This window comes from Aedes albopictus, chromosome 2 (assembly GCF_035046485.1).
Source record: "Aedes albopictus strain Foshan chromosome 2, AalbF5, whole genome shotgun sequence".
NCBI classification, from domain to species: Eukaryota; Metazoa; Arthropoda; class Insecta; order Diptera; family Culicidae; genus Aedes; species Aedes albopictus.
Window position 1 is genome coordinate 69,587,512 of NC_085137.1, and position 23,901 is coordinate 69,611,412.

Below are 23,901 nucleotides of genomic sequence, written 5' to 3' on the forward strand. Positions count from 1 at the left end.
ACCGTTCCAAATGTTCTAGCAATAATATCCATGTCATCCGCAAAACAGACAAATTGGCTGGATTTCGTGAACATCGTACCCCGGCTGTTGAGCCCGGCTCGTCGCATAACACCTTCCAGGGCGATGTTGAATAGTAGGCAGGAAAGTCCATCACCTTGTCGTAGTCCCCGTCGAGATTCAAATGAACTGGATAGTTCACCCGAAATCCTTACGCCAGCGTTTCTCGAACTATGGGTCGCGACCCACTGGTGGGTCGCGGGCTGTTTTTTTGTGGGTCGCGAAAGCTTTGGCAATATCATATTAAATGTATTAATTAGCTTATGCCAAATGAGTTTTGCTAACCATTTTTAAATTTACAAACACTTTCTTTGAGAATCGCCAGAGTTATTTCTAGAAACTATGTTTCTCCTTAATCACATTATTTTTTTTAATATCATTAATCTGAGTCTGGAATTGAGCGAATATTGATACTACTTTCGGCGTTTTGAAACTTCCTCTCTTCTCTTTAAAAAATGGCTTCAAGCTGTTGCTTGAAATTTGCATTTTCCGTTAGATTTACACACCAAGTTCAGCAGTTAAAATTCCAGAAAAATGTTGAATTACCAAAAATTCAACAAATTTCGACTAGTTGGTTTTAAGTCGAAACCACCGATTTTTTATTTATTTTTTTTTTTTCGTAAAGTTAAACTCCTGTAAAACTATGAGTTTTTATAGTTCAGATTTTACAAAAATCAAAACAGCTGAAAAGTGGTTAAAAAAACAGTTGTTTCAATAAATGCTGTGTATATTAAAAAGTACTTTCAACCCGATCTATGTGAAAGATTTAATTTCTTTTTCTATAAATCACGATACAAATTACTTTATTTTATTTTTTTTTACATTTAAAGGTTATTTTTAAAGTTCCCCGAAGCATTGAAGTTCCATTATATTTTCAACGACACTGTGTAATTTCTATGTGTTCTTTCTTTTTGTGTTTAGGATTCCCAAAATCTGTAGTGTTCTGTAATGTTGAATTGAACCAAACTGATTAAATTTGTATTAGAAACTTGCCAATATATTTCAAATTCTTTAAACAAGGAATATACTGAAACTGATCACTTGGGCATCTTTACTTCATTTTGACTTATTTAAAAAAAAACAAACAAAAAGAACACTAACTAAAAAAACTAAAATTTTCAAGATGCAATGCTATGTAACGAAGGTTTATCAAAACCTATGATCACGATTAAATGTATTTACACTCATTGCACAATTATGGGTCACACACAATTATTAGTCACTTTCCACTTGAATAGATAAATACTAATTAATTGCAAGCTTTTGTTAGCCATTATCATTTTTCGTTGATGAAATGATTTATTTGTGGCACTATACGTATCGCACACGAGGTTATACGTCAAAACATACCTATTTTCAGTAATTTTTTGTTTAGAGTAAAACCATCTGTCAAAGTAACGCTTCGATTGTGAACATCAGAGAGTGCGTGCGTTGTTTTCGTAAGCTCTGTAAAGGCGAGCTTTAGTGATTTTCGAGTGCGAAATGGTATCATCACCAGAACAAAGGTATAATTTACGTTCTAATTGTAGAAATTCATGTGACTGCAGCTAATTAAAGCTCATTTCAGGCAAAATTTAAATGACTCATTATTGTGACAAGGAACACCGAAAATCACACAATTATGGGCCACTTTTTGTGCAGCATAATATTGACAGGTCTGCGTACATGGGCATTGCATACTTTTAGGCTTTTATCAGTGGTTGTGTTGGAGATTTTGTCCCAATTTTGAAAAATTGATACCAAATCGTGAAAACACGCTTCGTTAAGAGGTTTGAGAACAGTTTTAGATTCCACTATAGTTGATCTATCTAGAATAAGTGACCATTCATTGAAAAAATAGACAAAACATTATTGTTGAGCCGATTCCTCTTGAGTGACCCATAATAGGCAACAAATTGACCCATAATTGTTACACAGCCAATTTTGACCCATAATTGTGGTTTTCATTATTCACCAACATTTCTGTAATTTTCACCGCCTAAAGTGAATTTTACAAGCAGATTTTTATATAAAACAATAAAAAGGAGTTTCAATGAAGAGAATATAAAATAACAATAATGAAAGTGTTATTTTTGTATGAAAAACGATTCATATTATGAAATGATTGTTCCTTGAGTGACCCATAATTGTGCAATGAGTGTATTCAAAAAGTCAACCCAAATTTTCTAAAACGGAGTATGTTATGAAAATACGTGCTGGTGGGTCGCCAAATACAATAATAATCAAATGTGGGTCTCATGCTGAAAAAGTTTGAGAACCCCTGCTTGGTAACTTCCCACGAACTCATTTACTTTAGATGAAAGACGACGGAAGATGATCTGGGATAGCACTTTGTAGGCGGTATTCAAAACGGTAATCGCTCGAAAGTTCTCACACATTAACTTGTCGCCTTTCTTGTGGATGGGACAGATTATCCCTTCTTTCCACTCCTCCGGTAGCTGTTCGGTTTCCCAGATCTCGACTACTAACTGGTGCAGACAGGTGGCCAACTTTTCCGGGCCCATCTTGATGAGTTCTGCTGCGATACCGTCCTTGCTTTGTTGTTTTTGAGCTGGTGGATGGCATCCTTAACTTCCCTCAGCGTGGGAGTTGGTTCGTTCCCGCCCTCTACTGCACCGACATAGTCATTTCCTCCGCTGCCTTGGTCATCCGTGCCTACATTCTCTTCGCCATTCAGGTGCTCGTCGAAGTGCTGCTTCCACCTTTCGATCACCTCACGTTTGTCCGTCAGAAGGCTCCCGTCCTTATCCCTGCAGATTTCGACTTGCGGCACGTAGCCTCTGCGGGATGCGTTGAGCTTCTGGTAGATTTTGCGTGTTTCCTGTGAACGGCACAGCAGATCCATTTCCTCGCACTCCGCTTCTTCCAGGCGGCGCTTTTTCTCCCGGAAGAGACGGGTCTGCTGCTTCCGCTTCTGTCTGTATCGCTCTACATTCTGTCGGGCTCCATGCTGCAGCATTACCGCCCGCGCTGCATCCTTCTCCTCCAGAATCGCTCTGCTCTCCACGTCGAACCAATCGTTTCGTCGACTCCGTTTTACGTACCCGATGGTGCTCTCGGCTGCGTTGTTGATGGCTGCTTTGACTGTACTCCAGCAGTCCTCTAGAGGGGCCACATCGAGCACACCCTCGTCCGGCAACGCTGTCTCGAGATTCTGCGCGTATGCGGTGGCGACATCCGGTTGCTTCAGTCGCTCTAGATCGTACCGGGGCGGCCGCCGGTAATGTACGTTGTTAATAACGGAGAGTTTTGGGCGCAGTTTAATCATCACCAGGTAGTGATCAGAGTCGATATTAGCGCCACGTAGGTCGTCCATCAATCAGAACGTGGTCGATTTGCGATTCCGTTTGTTATGGTGATCTCCAGGTGTAACGATACGGGAGGCTGTGCTGGAATAAGGTGCTATGAATGGCCATGTTCTTGGAGGCGGCGAAATCGATGAGGCTTAGGCCATTTTCGTTCGTCAGCTGGTGGACGCTGAACTTTCCAATCATCGGTCTGAATTCCTCCTCCTGGCCTACCTGAGCGTTTAGATCCCCTATGATGATCTTGACGTCGTGGTTCGGGCAGTGGGCAGCGGTCGTACTCGCGTTCGAGCTGCGCGTAAAATGCGTCTTTGTCATCATCAGTGCTTCCCGACTGAGGGCTGTGCACGTTTATTATGCTAATGTTGAAGAATCGGCCCTTGATCCTCAACCTGCACATTCTTTCGTCGATCGGCCACCAACCGATCACGCGCCTCTGCATGTCGCCCATTACTATAAAAGCTGTTCCCAGCTCACGTGTGTTGCCACAACTCTGGTAGATGGTATGATTACCTCTAAACGTTCGCACCATAGATCCTGTCCAACACACCTCCTGCAGCGCTACGATTCCGAACCCGCGGTGCTCCCGATGAAGTTGAGAGATCTGCAGTTCCACGTACCGAGCTTCCAATCGCAAGTCCTTTTTCGTCGCTGTGGTCGTCGCCATTGGTATCGGTTCGCATTCTTCTCTTGTTGATTTTCCGGTGCTAGTTTTTTTACGGCTGGCTCGCAGGGAGCTGGGCTTACCTTCCCGGAAGCTACGGGTTCTGCATTGGCATTTCCTCCAACTACAGTGCTAAATAGCTAGGCTCGAGCGCCAGTCTTCGCCGGGGGTAGTGTTTTCAATGGGTGCCCAGGAGATAATATTTTACCTGAGCTTCCACCCCCATTCGGTTAGGACCGACCTGCAAATATACGCATCCGCTTTCCAATACTCGTGCATTAGCAGCACTCGCTTCGTTTGCCCAATCTTCTTCACTACACTTCGTATATTTGCAGTTGCTGGCATGGCTTTGATCTCTAGCCCATCTCGCTTCCTTCTACGATTCGATGCAAGCCCCGGTAGGCGCACGCTACCGCCCGAACTGCAATATTCCCCTTCGAATACCGCAGTGGTTCCACCATCGATTCGGTGATTTGAATCTCGTGAATCTCGATTTGGACCACATAGAACACTGCTTCACCTCCGACAAAGTTCGCCAGCCTCTCCCCTAACTATAAAGCTTGCAGCGGTCCGATGGTGGCTGTCTTTCTTCTAAACCATAGGGGGATAATCTGCACAACAGACACCCTAACAGAAGGTTAGGGTAGTGTAGGTCTGACAGGCCGTCTTCTACAACAAAAGTAAAATCCAGGACTACTCTCTCCTCGTACCCACTAAACCATTCCTATGGTCGCCAAACCCTACGTCTCTCCGGAACCACCAAGAAGGTATTGCTTCAGAGAGGGGCTAGTGCACATCGCACCCACAAGGTTAGATGCGTAGCCTGCAGCAACGAACATCGATGACTCGCTTTGGAGAGTCCATCACGGTAGCATGCTGGCGCTTAGCCAGTTTCCCGAGTGGTCCTCGCCACTCCCTTTGTCCTCTGAAGGCGGGCAGAGTCAACCCCGCCCGCGCCCTACTGCTGAGCGGACATCAAGAACTGATGCCCACATGCAACCCGATCTGACCTGCCCGCAAAAGAAGGGTATCACTACCCTTCAGGCCCTATCAGATGCACCCGTAGGTTGCAGACAGCAGGATCTCACCTACCCCGACCCTTGCCGGGGACCCCTTTCCAACCGCGGGCTCGGATCCAACCCAGTAGACCGACGCCACGACAGCACCGCTACCGGGACTTCCTCTCCGCGGCCACTTAATCGTTGTAAGGGTCGATCTCGACCGCAGGGCACCGGTATGACCTACGAAGCCGACTCCGAACCCCTGGACCACCTCTTGTACTGCATCTGGACTAGCCATTCTCCGAGTCCACGCGCCACCTCCTCTGTAGCTCCCAGACGATGTGGGTAATAGCCGTTGAAACGGCGTTCCAGCTAAACTCATCCCTACACATCCTCTGGACCAAGTTGTCCGGAGTTGTGTCCTCCCCGCATGTGGCAAGCATGCGGTCACGCATTGTGCGAAAACGCGGGCACACGAACAAAACGTGTTCCGCCGTTTCCTCTAAACCATTGCACACTGGGCATTCGGGAGAATCCGCATACCCGAAACGGTGTAGATACTGTCGGAAGCAACCATGACCTGTAAGGACCTGTGTCAGGTGGAATGTAACTTCCCCATCGCGCCTATTAATCCAACTATCTACCCTCGGTATCAACCTATAGGTCCACCTTCCTTTGGTGGAACTGTCCCACGCGCGCTGCCATTTGACCATAGAGGCCATCCTGACAGTCCTGCGTATGCCTCTTGTGCCGCGCATTTCGAAGCACTCCATGTCCTCACTGATAAGAATGCTGATAGGCACCATACCAGTAATAACGCAGAGAGCGTCGTGTGACACGGTACGGTACGCGCTCGCAACCCTCAGGCACATAAGCCTGTAAGTACTTTCCAGCTTCCGTCGGTAGCATTTAGTACTTAGCGCGGTGCCCCACGCCGGGCCGCCATACCTAAGTATGGATGTAGCAACACTAGCCAGAAGCTTGCGCTTACTGGCGTACACCGCAGAGCTATTGGACATCATCCGGGACAGTGCCGCAATAGCTGTGGAGGCTCTTTTACAGGCATAATCAACGTGGCTACCGAAGGTAAGCTTATCGTCGATCATCACGCCCAAGTGTTTGACGGAGCGCTTTGACAGGATAGTACACTCTCCTACACTGATCTCCGTCTGCTGCTCCGACTTCAGGTTGTTAACAACCGTCACCTCTGTCTTGTGGTGAGCCAGCTCCAGTTTCCTGGACCGCATCCACGCCTCCACAACCTTAATCGAGTGGTTGGTAGTCAACTTTACCTCCTCGATCGTTTCACCGTAGACTTCGAGCGTAATATCGTCGGCAAATCCGACAATCACCACTCCCACTGGGTACTCTAACCTCAACACCTCGTCGTACATGACATTCCATAACACCGGACCCAGGATGGAACCTTGCGGGTCTCCTGAGGTTATGTGAAAGCACTTCCGACCCACCTCCGTGTCGTAGACTAGTACACGATTCTGAAAGTAACTTCCGAGAATCTTGTACAGGTACTCCGGTATCCCCAGACGCAAGAGCGCATCGGCAATAGCAGACCAGCTGGCGCTATTAAACGCATTCCTTACATCCAGAGTCACTACCGCGCAAAAGCGAATTCCCCTCCTCTTAGGCTCGAGTGCTTTCTCGGCGGTTTTTGTAACCGACAAGATAGCGTCTACGGTGGAGCTCCCTTTCCGGAAGCCGTACTGGTTACTCGAAAGACCATTTTCGCCCTCGGTGAACCGCAACATTCTATTGAGGATGATCTTTTCGAGCACCTTCCCCGCCGTGTCAATCAAGCATATTGGTCTATATGCCGACGGGTCTCCGGGTGGTTTCCCCGCCTTTGGCAATAGTACCAGGCTCTGCCTCTTCCAAGCTTCTGGGAAAACTCCCTCGTCCAGGCATTTCTGCATAGCAGACCTGAACATCTCGGGAGCCTCTGCAATAGCTACTTTTAAGGCCGGACGGGACGGTGGTTGAATCGTCCGCCATTGCTCTGTTGTTAGTTGATGCAAATCTCAACTTCTACTTCATATTATTGGCTAAAAATTTGATTGTTCATTTGCTCACTTACGGTGCACAATCGACTAAAGTTTCAACTACGTCAGTGCAGTGAAATTTGATATTTGCATCTTCAAAATCGCGAGGCAAATTGTTAGAAAGAGAGGGAAGATAGGAAAAATTGCACGCCGTCCCGTGCGACCTTAAGGCCAGGTTCGGAACTCCGTCCGGACCTGGGGCCTTACCTACGCTAAGGGACTTAGCTATCCCCGCAAGTTCCACATCGGTGACCCTCTCCTCATCGCCAGCCCCAGTCCCCGGCTGTCCTACGAAAGGAGGCCAAGGACTATGATCATGACGCGGAAAAAGTCCTCCAATGATCCCCTCCAACATCTCTGGAGATTGCTCTGTGTGAGCCATCACACCTCTCGTCTTGGCCATAACGACCCTGTAGGCGTCACTCCACGGGTTCGTATTGGCACTCTGACAGAGACCCTCAAAGCAGGCCTTTTTGCTTGCTCTTATCTCGGTCTTAAGCGTGGCTTTTGCAGCGGCGAACACCACCCGCCGTTCGTTTCGCTCTTCCTCTGATCGTGCTCGCTGCATCCGCCGCCTAGCCCGTAGGCAGGCGCGGCGCAGGTCCGCAATCGCGTCGGTCCACCAGTAAGCCGGTGGCCTCCCATTTCTAGGGTGGACTCGCCTAGGCATGGTCGAATCACACGCACGTGAGAGCACTGCTACCAGCTCGTCGCCGTCTAATCCGATTAAGTTTCGCTCACGGCGGAGCGCTTCCCTAAATACCTCTTCGTCGAAGTATGATGTCTACCACCTACGAGGGCTTGGCCTTGGCCTAGCCGCCTCTTCTTCTATCCGCTGTCTGCTGTTATTGTAGTTGATACTGTAGCGAACCGCCAGGTGGTCGCTGTGAGTGTAGCCATCATCTACTCTCCAGTTCGAACTACTTGTTAGGCCAGGACTACAAACTTAACCTAACCTCCTAACCTGGTGGCTGTCTCGATGCGGATGTTTGCCACGACACCGTATGCGTCCTGGCTTGCGTCAACAAAAACGTACAGTTGTGTGCAACGGAAATAATAGCGGGGAACGCGGACACTTTCCACTTCCGAAAGCTCCTGGATACAGTTGCTCCACTTCTCCTCGCTCGGAATGCCGACGATGTAGGCCTTGGAGATATGCGTAATTCCTCACCATTTCCGAAATAGTCACCGTGTGCTGCGGCAGCTTCAAGCTCTCCAGTGTATGAGCAGCAATCTTGATCTGGAAGCGTTGCGTGGATCCTCTCGCCGAGATGAAAATACTCACGCACTGCGAATCTTTCTCCATTCTGGAAATTCCGGCTCCGGCAGTCCAAGTCACGCGCAGTGGCTGTGTTACGCCCCGAACTCCTAGTCGATTCACCAATGCGATTTCGACCAGCGTATACGACGATCCTTCGATCAGAAACGCGATAGTGTTCATGGAATATTTGCCGCAGTGCAGTGCAGAGTGACGGGCTTCATCTGGAAGATCACTGTTGACTTTGGCTGCACAGCGTTAACGTTGCAGTTCAGGCCAAACATTTCAATAGGTCCTATCTGCATTTGAGAGGCTCTCTTTGTTCACTTTCTCTTTCAATTAATGCAATGTAATGGTACACTTTTCAACTACTTTTGCAGTACAAATCAAAAGACGATTGTTTTGACCATCGTTCAATGCCCGCACGGCCACGAAGCCCTAAGGGCTTGTTCACAAATGTCATAACGCAGGAGGGGGTGGGTGGGTGTCCTTCATGGTGTTACAGCCCGAACAAATAAAATTTTCCCCCATATAAACAGTGCAACGAAGGGGTGGGTGGGTGTCTGGAACGGCCAATTTTGGCGTTATGATATTTGTGAATGAACCCTAATTGGTTATGGATTTTTTTTTTAATTTATTAATTTAATTTAATTGACTGCCCGATCACAAGGTCGCGTACAAAGTGCTATCCCAGAACATCTTCCCTGGTCATTCACCCAAAGTTAATGGGTTTGTGGGCAGTTATCATTCCAGCTTTATCGACGACCGCTATTAAACGAACCAGATCCTTCAAAAATGCCCCAAATTACAGGTCACAATGCACCATGTTTATCAACTTCAAGGCGGTGTACGAGAGTTTCAACCGCACAGAGCTTTTAAAGATTTTGACGAAAACGGCTTCCCGGAAAGATCATAAGATTAATTAATACGACGATGGACGATGTTAAAAACTGCATAACGGTTTTGGTGATCTGTCTAGTTCGTTCGAATCTCATCGGGACCACGACTAGGTGATGAACCCTTATACCTGCTAAAGAATATCACTCTCGGGGGTCTCCAGTTAGCCTAGTGGTTAAGGCTATGGATCGCCAATCCGAAGACGGCGGGTTCGATTCCCGTTCCGGTCGGGAAAATTTTCTCGACTCCCAATATACAATACACAAATTCATGCAATGGCTGGCAAAGAAAGCTCTCCAATTAATAACTGTGGAAGTGCTCAAAAGAACACTAAGTTGGAGAGAGGCAGGCCAAGTCAAGTCCCTGTTGGGACGTAGAGCCATAAAGAAGAAGAAGAAGAATATCACTCTGGCATGTGTTATGCGACGAGCTGGGCACAACAACCGGAACACGATTTTCACGAGATCCGGTCAAGTTGTCTGTTTTGTGGATGACATGGATATTATCGCTATTTGGAACGGTGGCAGAACTGTACACCTGCCTGAAACGTGAAGCAGCAATGGTCGGACACCCCTCAAAACTAGTGTTCCCAGGAGATCTGAACGGTAAAAGAAGATTTGGAGGGCAAGTACAAGGTAAGCGGATCAGGGTGAAAGAGATCTGGCGAGCGTTGAGCGTGACCGATGTTGATTATTATGGGGAAATATTGTTGATTCAATTTCATCTTGAATTTGATGTAATACCAAATAAATTAAGTGAAATTAACTATGCTATAAATACAACATTGTCGGAAGTTTACTTCGAGCAATGTCCGCTGCCCACAAAACGTTTAATGCCTGAGTTATCAATCTTTGAGATATGAGCACTTAATCATCGCCTCTTCAAGAAAAACAAAAACCAACTGATATTCCCATCACAAAGTTCATTTCAATTGCATCATAACGCCATAGAAGGTCAATTGCAACAGTATCTAGTACGGCATGTCCACTGCAACGAGTCATACTTTATCGCAGCTGAAATAAGGCTTCAAAAATTATGTTCGCCTCGTTTTTTGGAAACTTGCTATTGTTACAATTCATTGTCATACTTTGTATACATGGTTTACCACAATCACCACAACACTTTGTACCATCTCTCCTATCTCAAGAATCAGACGTCATTTTTGTTTGACCCCAAACTACCGCCCGATTATAGTTTCCCTTATCAATCGAAGCCTCTTGAGCTGTTATCAGATATCGGATACGGTAGATTTCGCCAGCTTCAAGGTATATAAATATAACCGTCTTCTTCAGTTGCACTTACTATCAGTTAAACACCGTTACTAAACAGGATGAAATTCTCACTACTAGTAGTTTGCTGCCTAGCTGTTGCCTCCCTGTCCGAGGCTAGAACATACCCTATAGGTGATCTTGCCAATCTGAGATCACCTTCCGATGACTTCCGTATACCACTTACCGAAGGGTTGCTTGAGGAGCTGAAGAAACTCCTGGACTTCCTCTCGAAAGCCATTATGGACGCTGTGCACGAGCTGAAGCAAAGTGTAGACAAGTTGATAAATGAAGTTACCCAGAAAACGGAAGAACTGCTACAGTTGGCCAACGGCAGCATCGACGAGTATCTCCAGGAAGCGAAACAGAATCTTACTGCACTAGGATCTCAAGTGGCAGATTGTGTGGTACCGGCCACCGCAGAACTGGAAAAAGTTGCGGTGCATTCCTATGAGAATACGAAAAAGTGCTACGATGACCTAGTGACGCGGGTCAGAATAATGACCGACAATGTGGAGGAGCACGTGAAGTATGGAATCGAAAAGGTGGAAGAAATTGAACATATCGGAAAGGAGTGCGTGGCGGAGAATCCCGGTCTGGTGGATAAGGTGAAATGCATTCTGGATCATGTGAGTAGCGAGAAGTGTAGCTGGACCTAAAATAAGGAATTTACGATTTCATTTATTTGAAATGTTCAAAAACTAGACACAGCTTGTCAAGTTAAATTATTCACCAATGTTGTTCTCAAACAGGTCGGCGAATCAACCACCATCGTGCAAGAAATCATCAAAGATGTAGGCCAACTGACGTCGGAAACATCACGGGAAATAGTTTCACTGAGCAACGATACCCGAGGATGCCTACTGGACGTAGTTCGGATGTCCCGGAACGAAGTGGACAAGGTGATGTCGGATGTGATGCAGTGTCTGAAAGAAACGCACCCAGCTTCCACGGAGTTGAACGAGTAGTCGCTCGAATGGGCATTTCTTTACAATTAGTGAATGTACGGTTATCGGCAAAACATGTTTTATTTAAATTCATTTATGATATGTTGTCTTCAACCTATCCCACTGAATCAACAGTTTGTTTTACTAAATTTCCTTGAATAACCTACTGTCTTAGAGATTTTATATCATTCATTATAATCATTGAATATAAAAATTGAGATATCACTTATCACATAAAAAATTCGTTGAAACTTAACATCCTACTTACGCTAACTACAATCTTGTACACATATCCCAAACAAATCACATTTCAACATTTTCGTCCCGCTTGTTTTTGTACTTTCGCTTATTGCCCTTGGTCTTTTCCACGTGATGGAAGAACTTCGCATACTTGCCGGGATCCACGTGCGGCTTCAGCTCATACCCGAAACGTAGCATGCTATCGTAGTGGTGTTCCAGATCCAGCAGTTGCCTGTTCAGCATCTCATAGTCAAACACCTCCCCATTTGATCCACCGTATTCCGCCGGCAGGGCGTCCTTTCCCAATTGGGCATGCAGCGAGTCCCAGTTCGAGTAGTGGAAGTGAACCGAATCCTTGATCTGTTTACTCAGCATCGGATACAGGATGGCAACCGCTGCATTCATGAATGTGGACGAGTTCACCACATGGAACTCCATGTGCTTAACCGGCATCAGATCGGCCTTTTGCGTTGCGATGCGGATGTTCGTCGGCGTCAGATATCGGAGACTCTTGAGAGAGTAACCGCTCATATCGATCAAACAGGAGATCCCGTTTTTCTGCGTTTCCAAATCGTTCAGCATGAACTCACACCACAGTTCGTCTAGATGCGCTAGGTCGGTGGCCGAAAATGCACTGATGTCCATGTTTCCCATCTTGCTGACGAATATGCGGCGTCCCTTCTTGTCCCGCTTGTCCAGGACGAACTTTATGTTGCGGTTCAGCAGTTCCTTATAGTTTTGCAAGGGTTTGTCGACAAACCAGTCGGGGTTGTCGTGCTGAAACGGGATCAAATCGGAAGAGAGATATCGTTTTGATCATTGAGGATTATAATTTTCCAAGAAGGGTTGAATTGGTCCATATGTACCAGTGATCGAATGTAGGAGTAATCGGAACCATGCAAATTTGTAACAGGATTCTTATTCAATTGTAGATTATGTAATTAGAAAAGTTATTTAGTGGAACAAGGATTGAAAAAAACATCTCTTTTTTCCCTTTTTGGTGCTGATTGAAACACGAACAAAGTTGTCTCTTCTCCTTTTCAGCAACTACAACTCACCTTCAATTTAAACAGTTTGACCATTCGTTGGTATGCGTCATCTACGTTCCAGTCACAGCAGTGCAGGAATCGAACCAGAAACAAATCATCACTGCGACGTACAAAGTCATCACAATCTGTAAACAAAAAGAAGAAGTAGAAGAAACAAAGAGAACCGAATTAGTGGCATTTATTTAGCTATACCTATTCTACGAATTTACAATCAATCAAAAAAGTCCGACAGTCATTCAACTCCGGACACACAAAGCGTGCTTGGCACGATCGCGAATCTGCTTTGTTGCAAACTTGGTAGGGGGCTTGGGTTTGATATGCGCCATTTGGGGTATACCCGAGCAGAGGAGAATACCTTCTAAATACTATGCAAAGAGCAACCTGTGCGCTAATACCAAACATTGTGATTGCAATGTTATTCTGTGAAATTTTATGAGAACATCATAATAATAATTGGAGGTACATATTTGAGCAGAGTTTGGTATCGATGCGATATTTGTTTATTTAGCAGTAAAATTGACCGAAGAACAAGTTTTGCTATTACATCTTAGCAAGAAATGGTATTACTTTGTTATTCAATACCTTTTGAATAACAAAAACTGGACTTGAAATTTTAGGTATGCATTCATTATTGAAATAACAAGACTTGTTATTTTCTAGATGTTCCTTATACTAAGTTATGGTATTCGTTTTTGTTATTTTGCCTCTTATTACAGCCTAATGAAGGGCATATCGAGGTAAACTGGAATTTAAGATTAATACCATGATATGTAATTCAGTTGTTCTTCTTTTCTGCTCGGGTATCAAAACGTTGAATATTCGACTTGGCCCGTAAACTATGAACACACGGGTCATGCGTTCCACGACAAAAGACTACCATTCCTTATGGGGGCGCGTGTTACCGAAATTTCCCCTAAATTGTTCACGAGCCAATCTATGCGTTCAATGTTCCAGCAGAGCTGCGTTTTAAGTCCGCTCAGAAGTGAGCCATTATGAGCACGTCGCCGCCGGTTTCCAATTTCGTCGTCGTAGGCGACTAAATTCGCACGCTTAGCCGTGCTTGCTCAACAGCACACATGAGTACGGACGGACCCAGTTCGCACATGATCGGTGTTTTGATGCACTATGTAGTGGCAGTCCATTAATTACGTAGGTCAAACCAACACCAGCCCCCAAACAAGAGCACCCCACCCCACCTTCTGGACAGTTTATACAGGGTGTTAGGTTCGTGAGTGCAAACTTTTTAAGGGGTGATAAATGACCATGAATGGTGAAAAAATTGTTCTGCGCATATGGTCAAATCTCAACCGTTACGTAGCTATTGACCTTTCCATGTTTTGTACTATTACAGGTAATCTTCGATATAACGTACCCTCGATATAACGTACATTTTGCTTCAATATAACATACAACATTGAATTTTTTTAATTTTATTCCAGGAATAACCCTCAGATAAACTACAAAATCACTCAAATCAATGTTTTGTTGCAACATTAGCTTTGTTACCCAGAATTAGTGCAATTAGGGGAAAAGTTTAATGTACGTTATATCGAAGCACAAAAAACGAAATTACTTTTTCGTGAAAACTCATGTTTTTCATTATTGGTTTTGTGAATTTCACCGAAATCATTGTTTGGGGTTAATTTCACGTCGAATACATCAACACTAGTATAAAAATATTAAATTTGTCTCTGCTTCGATATAACGTACAAAGAGAAAACTTTTTTGTACACCCGATTCTTTTTTGCAAGGGTCTGGTTTTTGCTATAAATAAGTCATTTTTTAACCGATTCTCATGAAATTGTGTACACTGATAGTACTAACCGTGCCTACATGTGTACAAAATTTCATGAAAATCGGTTGAAAATTGACTGAGTTATTGCGAAAGCCAGACCCGTGCAAAAAAAGAATCGGGCGTACGTTATATCGAAGAGTACCTGTATTGCCTTAACTGGCTTTAACTTGAAAATGGTCAAATTTATCGCAGTTTGTTTACCCTTATTCGAAAGATTATTGAATTTCATATCAAATGACATCTTTGAATCGATTGGTTCAGTTAAATAACTACGTTTTTGGGACAAAATAGCTCAAAAGTAGTGTGTTTTAATTTGTCTTTGACAATTATCTTTGAAAAACGCGTAATAAGTAAATTAAAATTCTTTCTTAGAAAAAGTTGTGGCCCCTGTTCCACTCTACAATTCGTTCTTTGACACCAAACTTCTACCTCTTATCGTTTTCTTGCAATTTCGATTTAAACATCCCATTTCAGATTATAAATTTGCAACTGTACAAGTAAGCACTGTTTGGCGCACTGTGTCGCTGGAGACAAATCAAAATTGCAAGAAAACGACTTAAAATCTTCTTAAATAAAGCTAATAATAATAATAAGAGGTAGAAGTTTGGTGTCTAAGAGAGAATTTTAATTTTTTACGCATTTTTTGAAGATAATTGACAAACACAAATTAAAACACTACTTTTGAGGTATTTTGCTCTAGAAAACTTAGTTATTTATCTAAACCAATCGATTCAAAGATGTCATTTGATAGAAAATTCAATCATCTTTCGAATAAGGGTAAACAAACTGCGATAAGTTTGACCAAGTTATAACCAGTTAAGGCAATAATAGTACAAAAAATGGAAAGTTCAAAACTACGTAACGGTTGAGATTTGACCATATACGTAGAACAATTTCTCTAAGGATATATCGCAGATGTTTCTCCTAGAGTTCCTCTCAGGATTCCTCTTGAAGATACCTTCCGGCATTTGTTTTGGGACTTTCCAAAGATCTTCCGTGATTTCTCCCAGAGCTTGATTTCTACTAGAGCTAATCCAAAGACTACTGAATAAGTTTTTCATAAATTTTCAGTAGGTGTTCCTCCCGGGGTTTCCTACGAAGTTTCTCCTGCAAATTTTCAACAAACTTTCATAAGCTTTCTTCTAAAATTTCTTTCTGGATCTCTACAGGAGTTTCAGCTGGAAAAAAAATCCTTAAAGCTCTTGTGGAAATTCTATTAAAGTATCACCAGAGCTTCCTCCCGAAGATTCTCCCGGGACTTCTCTCAGAATATTCCGGTCGCTATTGGTCCTAGGATGTCCCTCCAAGTTTTTCTGAATTCCCTCTGGACTTTTTCCTAAATTTTTTTCCGGAGTGCTTTCTGGGATTTCTGCAGGAGATATTGCTGCTATTTCTCATAGAGTTCTAACCGTGATTTCTTTCAGTGGAATCCTTCAGAGGAATCCTGAAGCATTCCATTCCCCAGGATTTCTTGCAGTGAGATAATTTTCTTTCCAGATTTTCTCGAAAAATCTCCCTGGGGAATCTAAACTAAACTCTTTCAAAGAAATATCTGGAAAACTTCTACAAAAAATAAATCACAAAAAAAACACGAGAGAAATTGTTGGAAAGCTATCCCAGAAAACCAACATCGGAAGGAATCCAGTGCAAGGTGTCATTGGGCCACTATTCCGCATGTTTGGAATACAGGTATACCTCGATTTAGAGGACATTTCAATTTTTTAAATGCCTATAAAATCGACTTTATATAAAATTGAAGCAAAAATTTTTATTTTATTTTTATTTTTATTTTGTACCAAAATGTATCAAAACATATAAAAATTGCATGAACATTGAGTTTTCGATAAAAGCCTCGGAGTTTTTGGCATACATAAGTAATTCTCGTGAATAACGATTAACTACTATATATTAATAGCCTTCCAAATACCCTTCTTTGCAACTATTACCTGTACGCCGATGACCTCCAAATTTATGTGACTGGACCCATCGCAGAAATCGATCGTCTGATAGCCCAGATAAATGCCGACCTGGCAACAATCGAACACTGGGCCACCGCCAACAAACTAGCTCCAAACCCCAAGAAGACGCAAGCTATCATCTTTACTCGTGAAAACTCGGTCACAACGCACCCAAACATCGTCTTCTGCAATGAGACAATCGTACCTATGGACAGAGTCATCAATCTCGGCCTCCATATGGATAAGCATCTCAAGTGGTGCAACCAGGTGAACGACGTGATCGCAAAGGTGTACGGGACACTGCGGGCCTTTCGAAGGTTCTCTTCGGTACTACCTGCTGAAACACGCCGTAAACTAGTGCAAGCCATAATAGGGCCCTATTTCACGTACAGTGATGTTGTCTATACCCCGGGACTAAGTGCAGCCTTGAAAGATCGACTTCACCGTTGTTTTAAATCTGCAATTCGTTTCGTACACCGTCTGCGATCACGAGACACTACGGCAGCCGTAAGAAACTGCGTATTTGGCCGAGACTTGCATGTCAACTATCGTTACCGAATCTGCTGCTATATGCGTAAGGGATATCTTCTGGAGCATCCAGACTACATCCAACAACACCTGCAACATGGCCAGATGCAGCGTAGCAGAACTCTCATCGTCCCACCACACTCAACTCAACTGAGAAGGAGTGTACTAATTTATGGTGTCAGCGTATGGAACAGCCTTCCTCTGGAGACCAAAATGAAGCCAATATTTTGATTCAAAAGCCAATATTTTGAGCAATGGACATATACAATATCTTTGTTGCATAAATGTCCCAAAAAATTGTAAAAGTTCAGAAATACATTGAGGAATTTCTTTTGAAAATGTCTCCGAGGATTTATTTACCCTGGAATTTCTTTATGAATTGTTTCATAAATTCCTCCAGGGATCCCATCTGAAATTCCGTAAGGAGCTCCTTCGGAAATTTAGAGATTCGTGACAAGCACTTGATAGAGTGTGGTTGTGCTGTATTTGCCCAGAGATCTTTCTGTATAAGTAGTGTTGGTTTGTACCACTATCTGCTCGGTCGCCTTTTGTTGCAATTCTGAGGTGTTAAATAAAATTAAGTGAACGTAAAATTTTCAACTTTATTACGACGGTCTCCGAATAAAACTTCCCACATCAAATCATTATGTTATAGAATATTTCAGGAAATCTTGCATGTGTTCCTTCAGAAGAGTCGTAAAGAATTATTTAACAAAATTTGGCAAGAATTGCTTAACAGATTCCTCCATGATTTTTCTCAAATCATTTCAGAGATTGTTTGAGAGATTTCTTCAGAAACTCCTTAAGTTGTTTGTTCATAAATTTCTCTAGGCATTTATTTGGAGAATCTTTTGAAGGTTTCTTCAATAAATCTACCAGAACTTTCTTCAGAAATTCTTCTAAAACATCTTTCTATTTATGTTTGCGGAAACTTTTCCGAGTATTTGGCCAAAAAAATCCTTCACAGATTCTTTCAAAAAATCTTCCATGGATTCAATCGGAAATTTACTTCGAGGTATTCAATCAATTTCACATAGAATTCTTTCAAACCATCTTTCAAGTTTTACTTCTGACATTCCTTTACGTTTTTTTTTTCAAAAAAAAAAATATCCATGAATTTGAGCAGAAATTCTTACAAAAATGCGTACAGAGATTCCTTCAGAATTTTTTTTAAACATTTAATCAGAAATTTCTCCAGAGATTCCTTTAATAAAACTTTCAGCGATGCCTTCAGAAACAATTTTTCAGAAAATGTTTCAAAACGTCCTTTTAAAAATTTGAAATGTGGTTACTTTGCAAATTCTTAGAAGGATTTCACCAATAATTCCTACAGCAACTTCGAATTTCTCCAGAAATTCCATTTGGTATTTTTCCAGAAATTTCAGAAAGAGTTGTGTTTGATTTTTTTTTTGTAGAAATTCGTCCAGGGATTTCTTCAGAAAATCCTTCAAATATATCTTTTTTTTTTCGAGACTTTTTTAGATTTATTTTCTCCAATAAATCATTCGGAAACTTCTTTAAGCATTCTTTCAAACGATCACCCAAAGATTTATTCCAAAACTTTCTCCGGGGTTTGCTTTGGAAATTACTCCAGGGATTTGTTTTTAATCTGAATTCCTGTCAGAAAAACCTCCTGGAATTTCTCTAGAAATTCCTCCAGGGACTCTTTGGAGATTCCTCCACTAATTTTTCTAGGGATTCCTAGAGGTATTCTTTCGGAAAATCTCCCATGGCTTTTATTATAAATTCAACTAATCAATTCTTCAAATATATCATCAGATTTTCCTCCAGGGATTACTTTAAAAATTTCTCCAAGGGTTACTTTAAAAAAAATCCAAAGATTTTCGATAATTCTTTCATGGACCCTTGCTGAGATCCATCCCAGGATTCATTTAAAAAATCTTTCGGGAGTTCCGAAAAAAAATCTTCCAGGGATTCTTGAGGAGATTATTTTGAAACAGATCGTAGATTTACATCAAAAAATCATCCAGGAAATCCTAAAGAAACTCAGTCAACAATGTTTTCACAAAATCTTCTAGGGATTCGTTTTGAATGACATGTAGAAATTTCTCCAAGAACTCCTCCCAAGTAACACACTTGTCACCGAAGAGTCACGGCGGCGCAGGTTTTTGTTGCGCAGAAGTCACTGTGACTTACTTCTAGCAAGTAAGTGTTTATATGTTAGAAGTAAGTCACAGTGACTTCTGCGCAACAAAAACCTGCGCCGCCGTGACTCTTCGGTGACAAATGTGTTACTTGGGCTTAAAAAAGTCTTGCGCGGATAGCATCCAGAATTTCATCTACGAATTTCTTCAGATTTCTTTAATAGAGATTCCTCCAGATTTTTCTCAAAGCGTTCATCTAGAAAACCTTCCATGAATTATGGGAGCGGACCTGGTGTGATGGTTAGAACACTTGACTATCACGCCGAGGACCTAGGATCGAATCCCACTCCCGACAAACTCACAAAATGTGGGTTCTTCCTTCGGAAGGGAAGTAAAGCGTGGGTCCCAAGATGAACTAGCCAAGGGCTAAAAATCTCGTTAATAAAGATAAAAAAAAACTTTCCATGAACTTCCTCAAAAATACTCCATGAACTTTTTTTAGAATATGGTTCACAAATACATTGAGAATCAGAAACTCAAAACTACTTCAAAATTTTCTCAGAAGCTTTCTAAAGAACTCTCTCCAAGGATTGCCTTAGGAGTTCTGCGAGAGATTATAAAGGAGTATCCTAAAATTTCTTCACATTCCTTTAGATATTCCTTCAAGACATTCCTCTTCTTGCTTAGGAAATTCCTCAAGGAATAAATACTTTAGTTTTTTTTTCTACAGATTTTGCAGACTTCTTTGCAGAGGATTGCTATGGTAAGGCTGGATGATAATCTTGCAGAGATTCCTGCAGAAATTGACACAGAGATTTCATTAGAAATTCCGTCGGATATTCCTCTATACACTTTCCCAGAAATTTCTCCAGTATTTTCTCCAAGCGTACCTCTAAGCATTTCTCTATAGATTTCTCCAGGAATTTCTTAAAAAATTGTTTAAGATTTTTATTTGGGAATTTCTCCAGCATTTTTTTTTTCAAAAATATCTCAAGAGGTTTTGTTAGGTATTCCACCAGGAGTTATCAGGTATTCCTTCCGGAATTTCTTCAGAAAATCTATCTATGGATTCTAAAAATATACCTTTCTTTTTCAGAAATTCTTTCAGGAGTTTAATTAGAATTTTCTTAAGATTTTTTTTTTTCAATTCCTTCTGAATTTTTTTCAGCGATACTTAAGGAAATATCTTTAGAGACTTCTTCAATATTACTAGAATTACATCAGATATTTCGACAGGGATTTATTCAAAAGTTGTTCCATGGATCCATTCAGAAGTTGTTCCAGCAGTTCCTTCAGGAATATCTCAAGCGGTTCCTTCAAAGATTCCTCCAGGAATTCAGAAAGAGAAGTATGAGATTAAGGTAAATATATAAAACTAAGTATGCCCGTGTAGTTGCCGGCTTAGAATAGCACTACGGACCCCCTGTTCCGGGGGTAAAAGTCCACCAAACAGGGAACCCCAATCCAAGGTGTCAGGCGACCCGTGCTGAGGGATGAATGGTTGAGGTGGTTTAAAACATGCTCGATCTTTAACGGAGCCCGTAACGTGGGTAGATCTCCTTCTTGGGTTGCGTTATGGAGTAAGATCTACCAAACTGAACCCTGGAGCATCCAGCGGTTTGTCCTCGCCGAGACTACACTTGATGTAAGGAAAACAAACATGCTTTGCGCATCTGACACATTCCACGCGTAACGTTTTGCGCGAGAATCAAACTTTTGTTTCCAAATATAGGTATGTTGTTAAATACATGCTAACCAGCATATCAAACGATCAGATTTGAATAGAAGATTCATTTTATGCTTTATAATTGAGAATTGGACCTTTGAATTTCGAAAAAAATCAAGAAATACAGCGTAACGGGACACCATCGTAAAAAATGACGAATTTTGATAAAACGACAAGAAATTTGCTACTTTCTCGAAACATTTTTCAATGTTTCAAGTACTATCACAATAATATAAGTATTAATCAGAGCGTTAATGATTAATCATAAATTTAATCATGATTAATGATTAATGATTAAGATTAATCAAAAATCATTAATCATAATCACTAAAAAAAATTTATTTAATCATTAATCATTAATCTTAATCACACTGATTTCGCAATTTAATCATTAATCAGTAATCATAATCATAAGGAAAAAGAATTAATCAATCATTAATCATTCATTACCAAAAATGATGCACCATATAAAATATATGATCCAACTTAAATTGGTTCAAATGCTGTTCTAAGTGTGATTCTTTTTTCAAAAATCTCCCAGACAAAGAAACTTTTACTTTTGAAACTTCAAAAATATTGTAAACAGCACAAAACCTTTTAATCATTTCCAGTTTTTATGATTGATTAATCATGATTAATCATGATTTTTAATCAATGAGCCGTTTTTAATCAATAATCATAATCAATAATCACAGATAAAACCAATTTTAATCATTAATCATAATCTTTAATCATCCTAAAAATCAAATTATTCATTAATCATAATCAATAATCACCGAAATTAGAATTTTAATCATCAATGATTAATCATGATTAAAAATTTTGTTAATCATGAACGCTCTGATTAATCTTCATTTTGGTGCAAAAAGAATCAAAATCGACAGCTGTACCGCTAAAATACCGTTCAATGAAGTTCAAAAACCGCGGTGTAGAAGTGCGTGGAATGTGTCATCTAATTGCGTAATAACCTACTAAGGACTGATAAGTACTGGTGATACAAGGACTCACGTGAATTCTTATTACCGAACACATTCTCCAATATGTCAGCGTTTTGCAACTAGCCTAAAGCCCCGGTTTTTTCAATGTTGTCCTGGGACTAAACTAGGAGCAAGACACGGATGAAGCCAGAGTTTCGATGTATGGACAAATATCAGGTCTACCGTTTTGTTTTTCTCAGAAATAGAATCGCTTATGTGTAATTAAGGGCGCACTTTCGCTAGGATTTATTTCCCTGTGAAAACGGTACTTTTTCATCACATTCGATTTCTCGAACCTCTGAGGTAACAAAACAAGATCTGTACAGAAATCGATGCTTCATTGCCTCTCAATGACACTGGAGTAGTACGACATGCACTAAATACTAAGGATTACGGGTATTACCACAAAAGATCTAAATGCTGGTCGCAGTGGCTCATCCGAACAGAAAAAAAGTATGTCATGAGGTATGCTTTGCCGCTATTATGGGTGCTTCACAAAACAATTTATTGATATGAAGTGCTCCGCGTGTTAAAAGGCTGAAAACCCCTGCATTATAAGTCATCATGATACAAACTGCAAGTTTTAAACTGATTGATTTTTTTTTTTATTAAATGAACATAAAATCGAGGTAAAATGTACATAAAATCGAAGTACATAAAATCGAGAGTCTATATAATTGAGGGTCCACTAAATCGAGGCATACCTGTACTACGAGATTGCATATTGTGTGCTTACTACTAGAATATACACAATTCTAAGATACTTTGCATCCACCGTCGAATTCTCTGACTTATATTGAATGCGTGGGATATATGGACCAATGTCACCCCGAACGAAAGTACGTAGAGAAAACCTCTGGAATAAATTCCGGAAGGCATACGAGATGAACTTTAGTATAAACCCTAGGAACAAACCTCAGATATGCCAAAAAAACTTGCTTTATAAAAACTCAATAATAGAAAACTGGGAGAACTGGAGAAATCCAAAAAATAAGACTCTTGGCTATTCTATAGGGAAAAATCTTGGATGAATCCAAGGGAGAATTCTGTTAGAAACTGAAAGAACTTTCAGTGAAAATGTCAGAGCAATTTCTTGCAATAAACACAAGAAAACTGTGGAAAATATCTTGAAATGATCAACTTTGCAAAATTTTTCCACTCAACACCAATTATAGAATAGACTTACGTGATTCTATAGAGTATAGACTTTTGAACAAGAGTCCGTAATGTAACGTGGACGGGCTTGATGCAACAAGTGGCAAAATGATGATTTTTCTACACGAGTCTCATATTTAGTCAACGAGGCTTTTTACGATTCGTGTAAATCAACAAGGCCCTCGTATGACTTCATATTATGATGACATATTATGGCGTACGTCCTAACTATATGAATAGCAGAAATAAAGCTCATCTATCATTTTGTTCACTTCTTAACATCGTTGGTTTCCACATACGTATAGGTATTAACAACGTTATTGTTTTGTTTTGATCAATCTCTTCTTGGGTGACCCTCCACTTGGCCAATCGCATGACAAAGTTCTCCCCAGCACACAGCTCGAACGAACTAACTACTCATGGTCATTCTGGTTCCGTTCTAAACCCTACCAGCCGGTTGTTCAGCCGAACGTGCTTAGAAATAAAACAGCATTCGTTTTGCAGACCATGCCGAGGAGCTGAAGAATAAAGAGGAACCGGCAGCCGGTTCACGATCTGATGCGATGTGAAACGTGGTCGGAAGTGTTGATCATCACATCACCAACCGCACACAAATGGCGATGTAGATGATTGTGATCGTTATATTTTCTTTTTACGACGACGGCGTTCAAACGTTCCACTGCCCAGCGCACAGTCAGTGGTAACTAACTGCCCATTAGTTTACGATCGATTTCCATGCAGCAGTGGTCGTCGTAGGTTTTGTTGTGATCGCTGCTGCTGTTGTTGGAAGCGGCCCTCTAATGGAACTGATTGCCGCTACGTGTCATGGTGATGGTTTCTTATTACTTTATTAGCTAGCACGTGGTCAATGCACCAGTGACTTTGCTTGGTCGCGTTGATTTGCATTGCGGTCG

General features: G+C 41.7%; 2 protein-coding genes across 3 annotated transcripts in view; one reads left to right on the forward strand and one right to left on the reverse strand.

Annotated features, from left to right (window-relative positions):
- The first annotated feature begins 10,529 nt into the window (after positions 1 to 10,529).
- On the forward strand, positions 10,530 to 11,710 carry LOC115265627 (uncharacterized). Its single transcript, XM_029871494.2, has 2 exons — positions 10,530 to 11,136; positions 11,260 to 11,710. Exons 1-2 carry the CDS (start codon positions 10,570 to 10,572, stop codon positions 11,473 to 11,475), a joined length of 783 nt encoding a protein of 260 aa, XP_029727354.2. The 5' UTR covers positions 10,530 to 10,569; the 3' UTR covers positions 11,476 to 11,710.
- The window catches only part of LOC109423940 (alpha-tocopherol transfer protein), a 42,627-nt gene continuing 30,242 nt past the window's right edge, over positions 11,517 to 23,901 (reverse strand). For both annotated transcript variants that reach the window (XM_062849835.1, XM_019699006.3), the window contains exons 3-4: positions 12,753 to 12,868; positions 11,517 to 12,471 (exon numbers count right to left, since the gene is read on the reverse strand). In XM_062849835.1, coding sequence (XP_062705819.1) covers positions 11,758 to 12,471; positions 12,753 to 12,868 — 830 coding nt within the window. In that variant the 3' untranslated portion in view covers positions 11,517 to 11,757. The remainder of the gene's footprint in view (positions 12,472 to 12,752; positions 12,869 to 23,901) is intronic.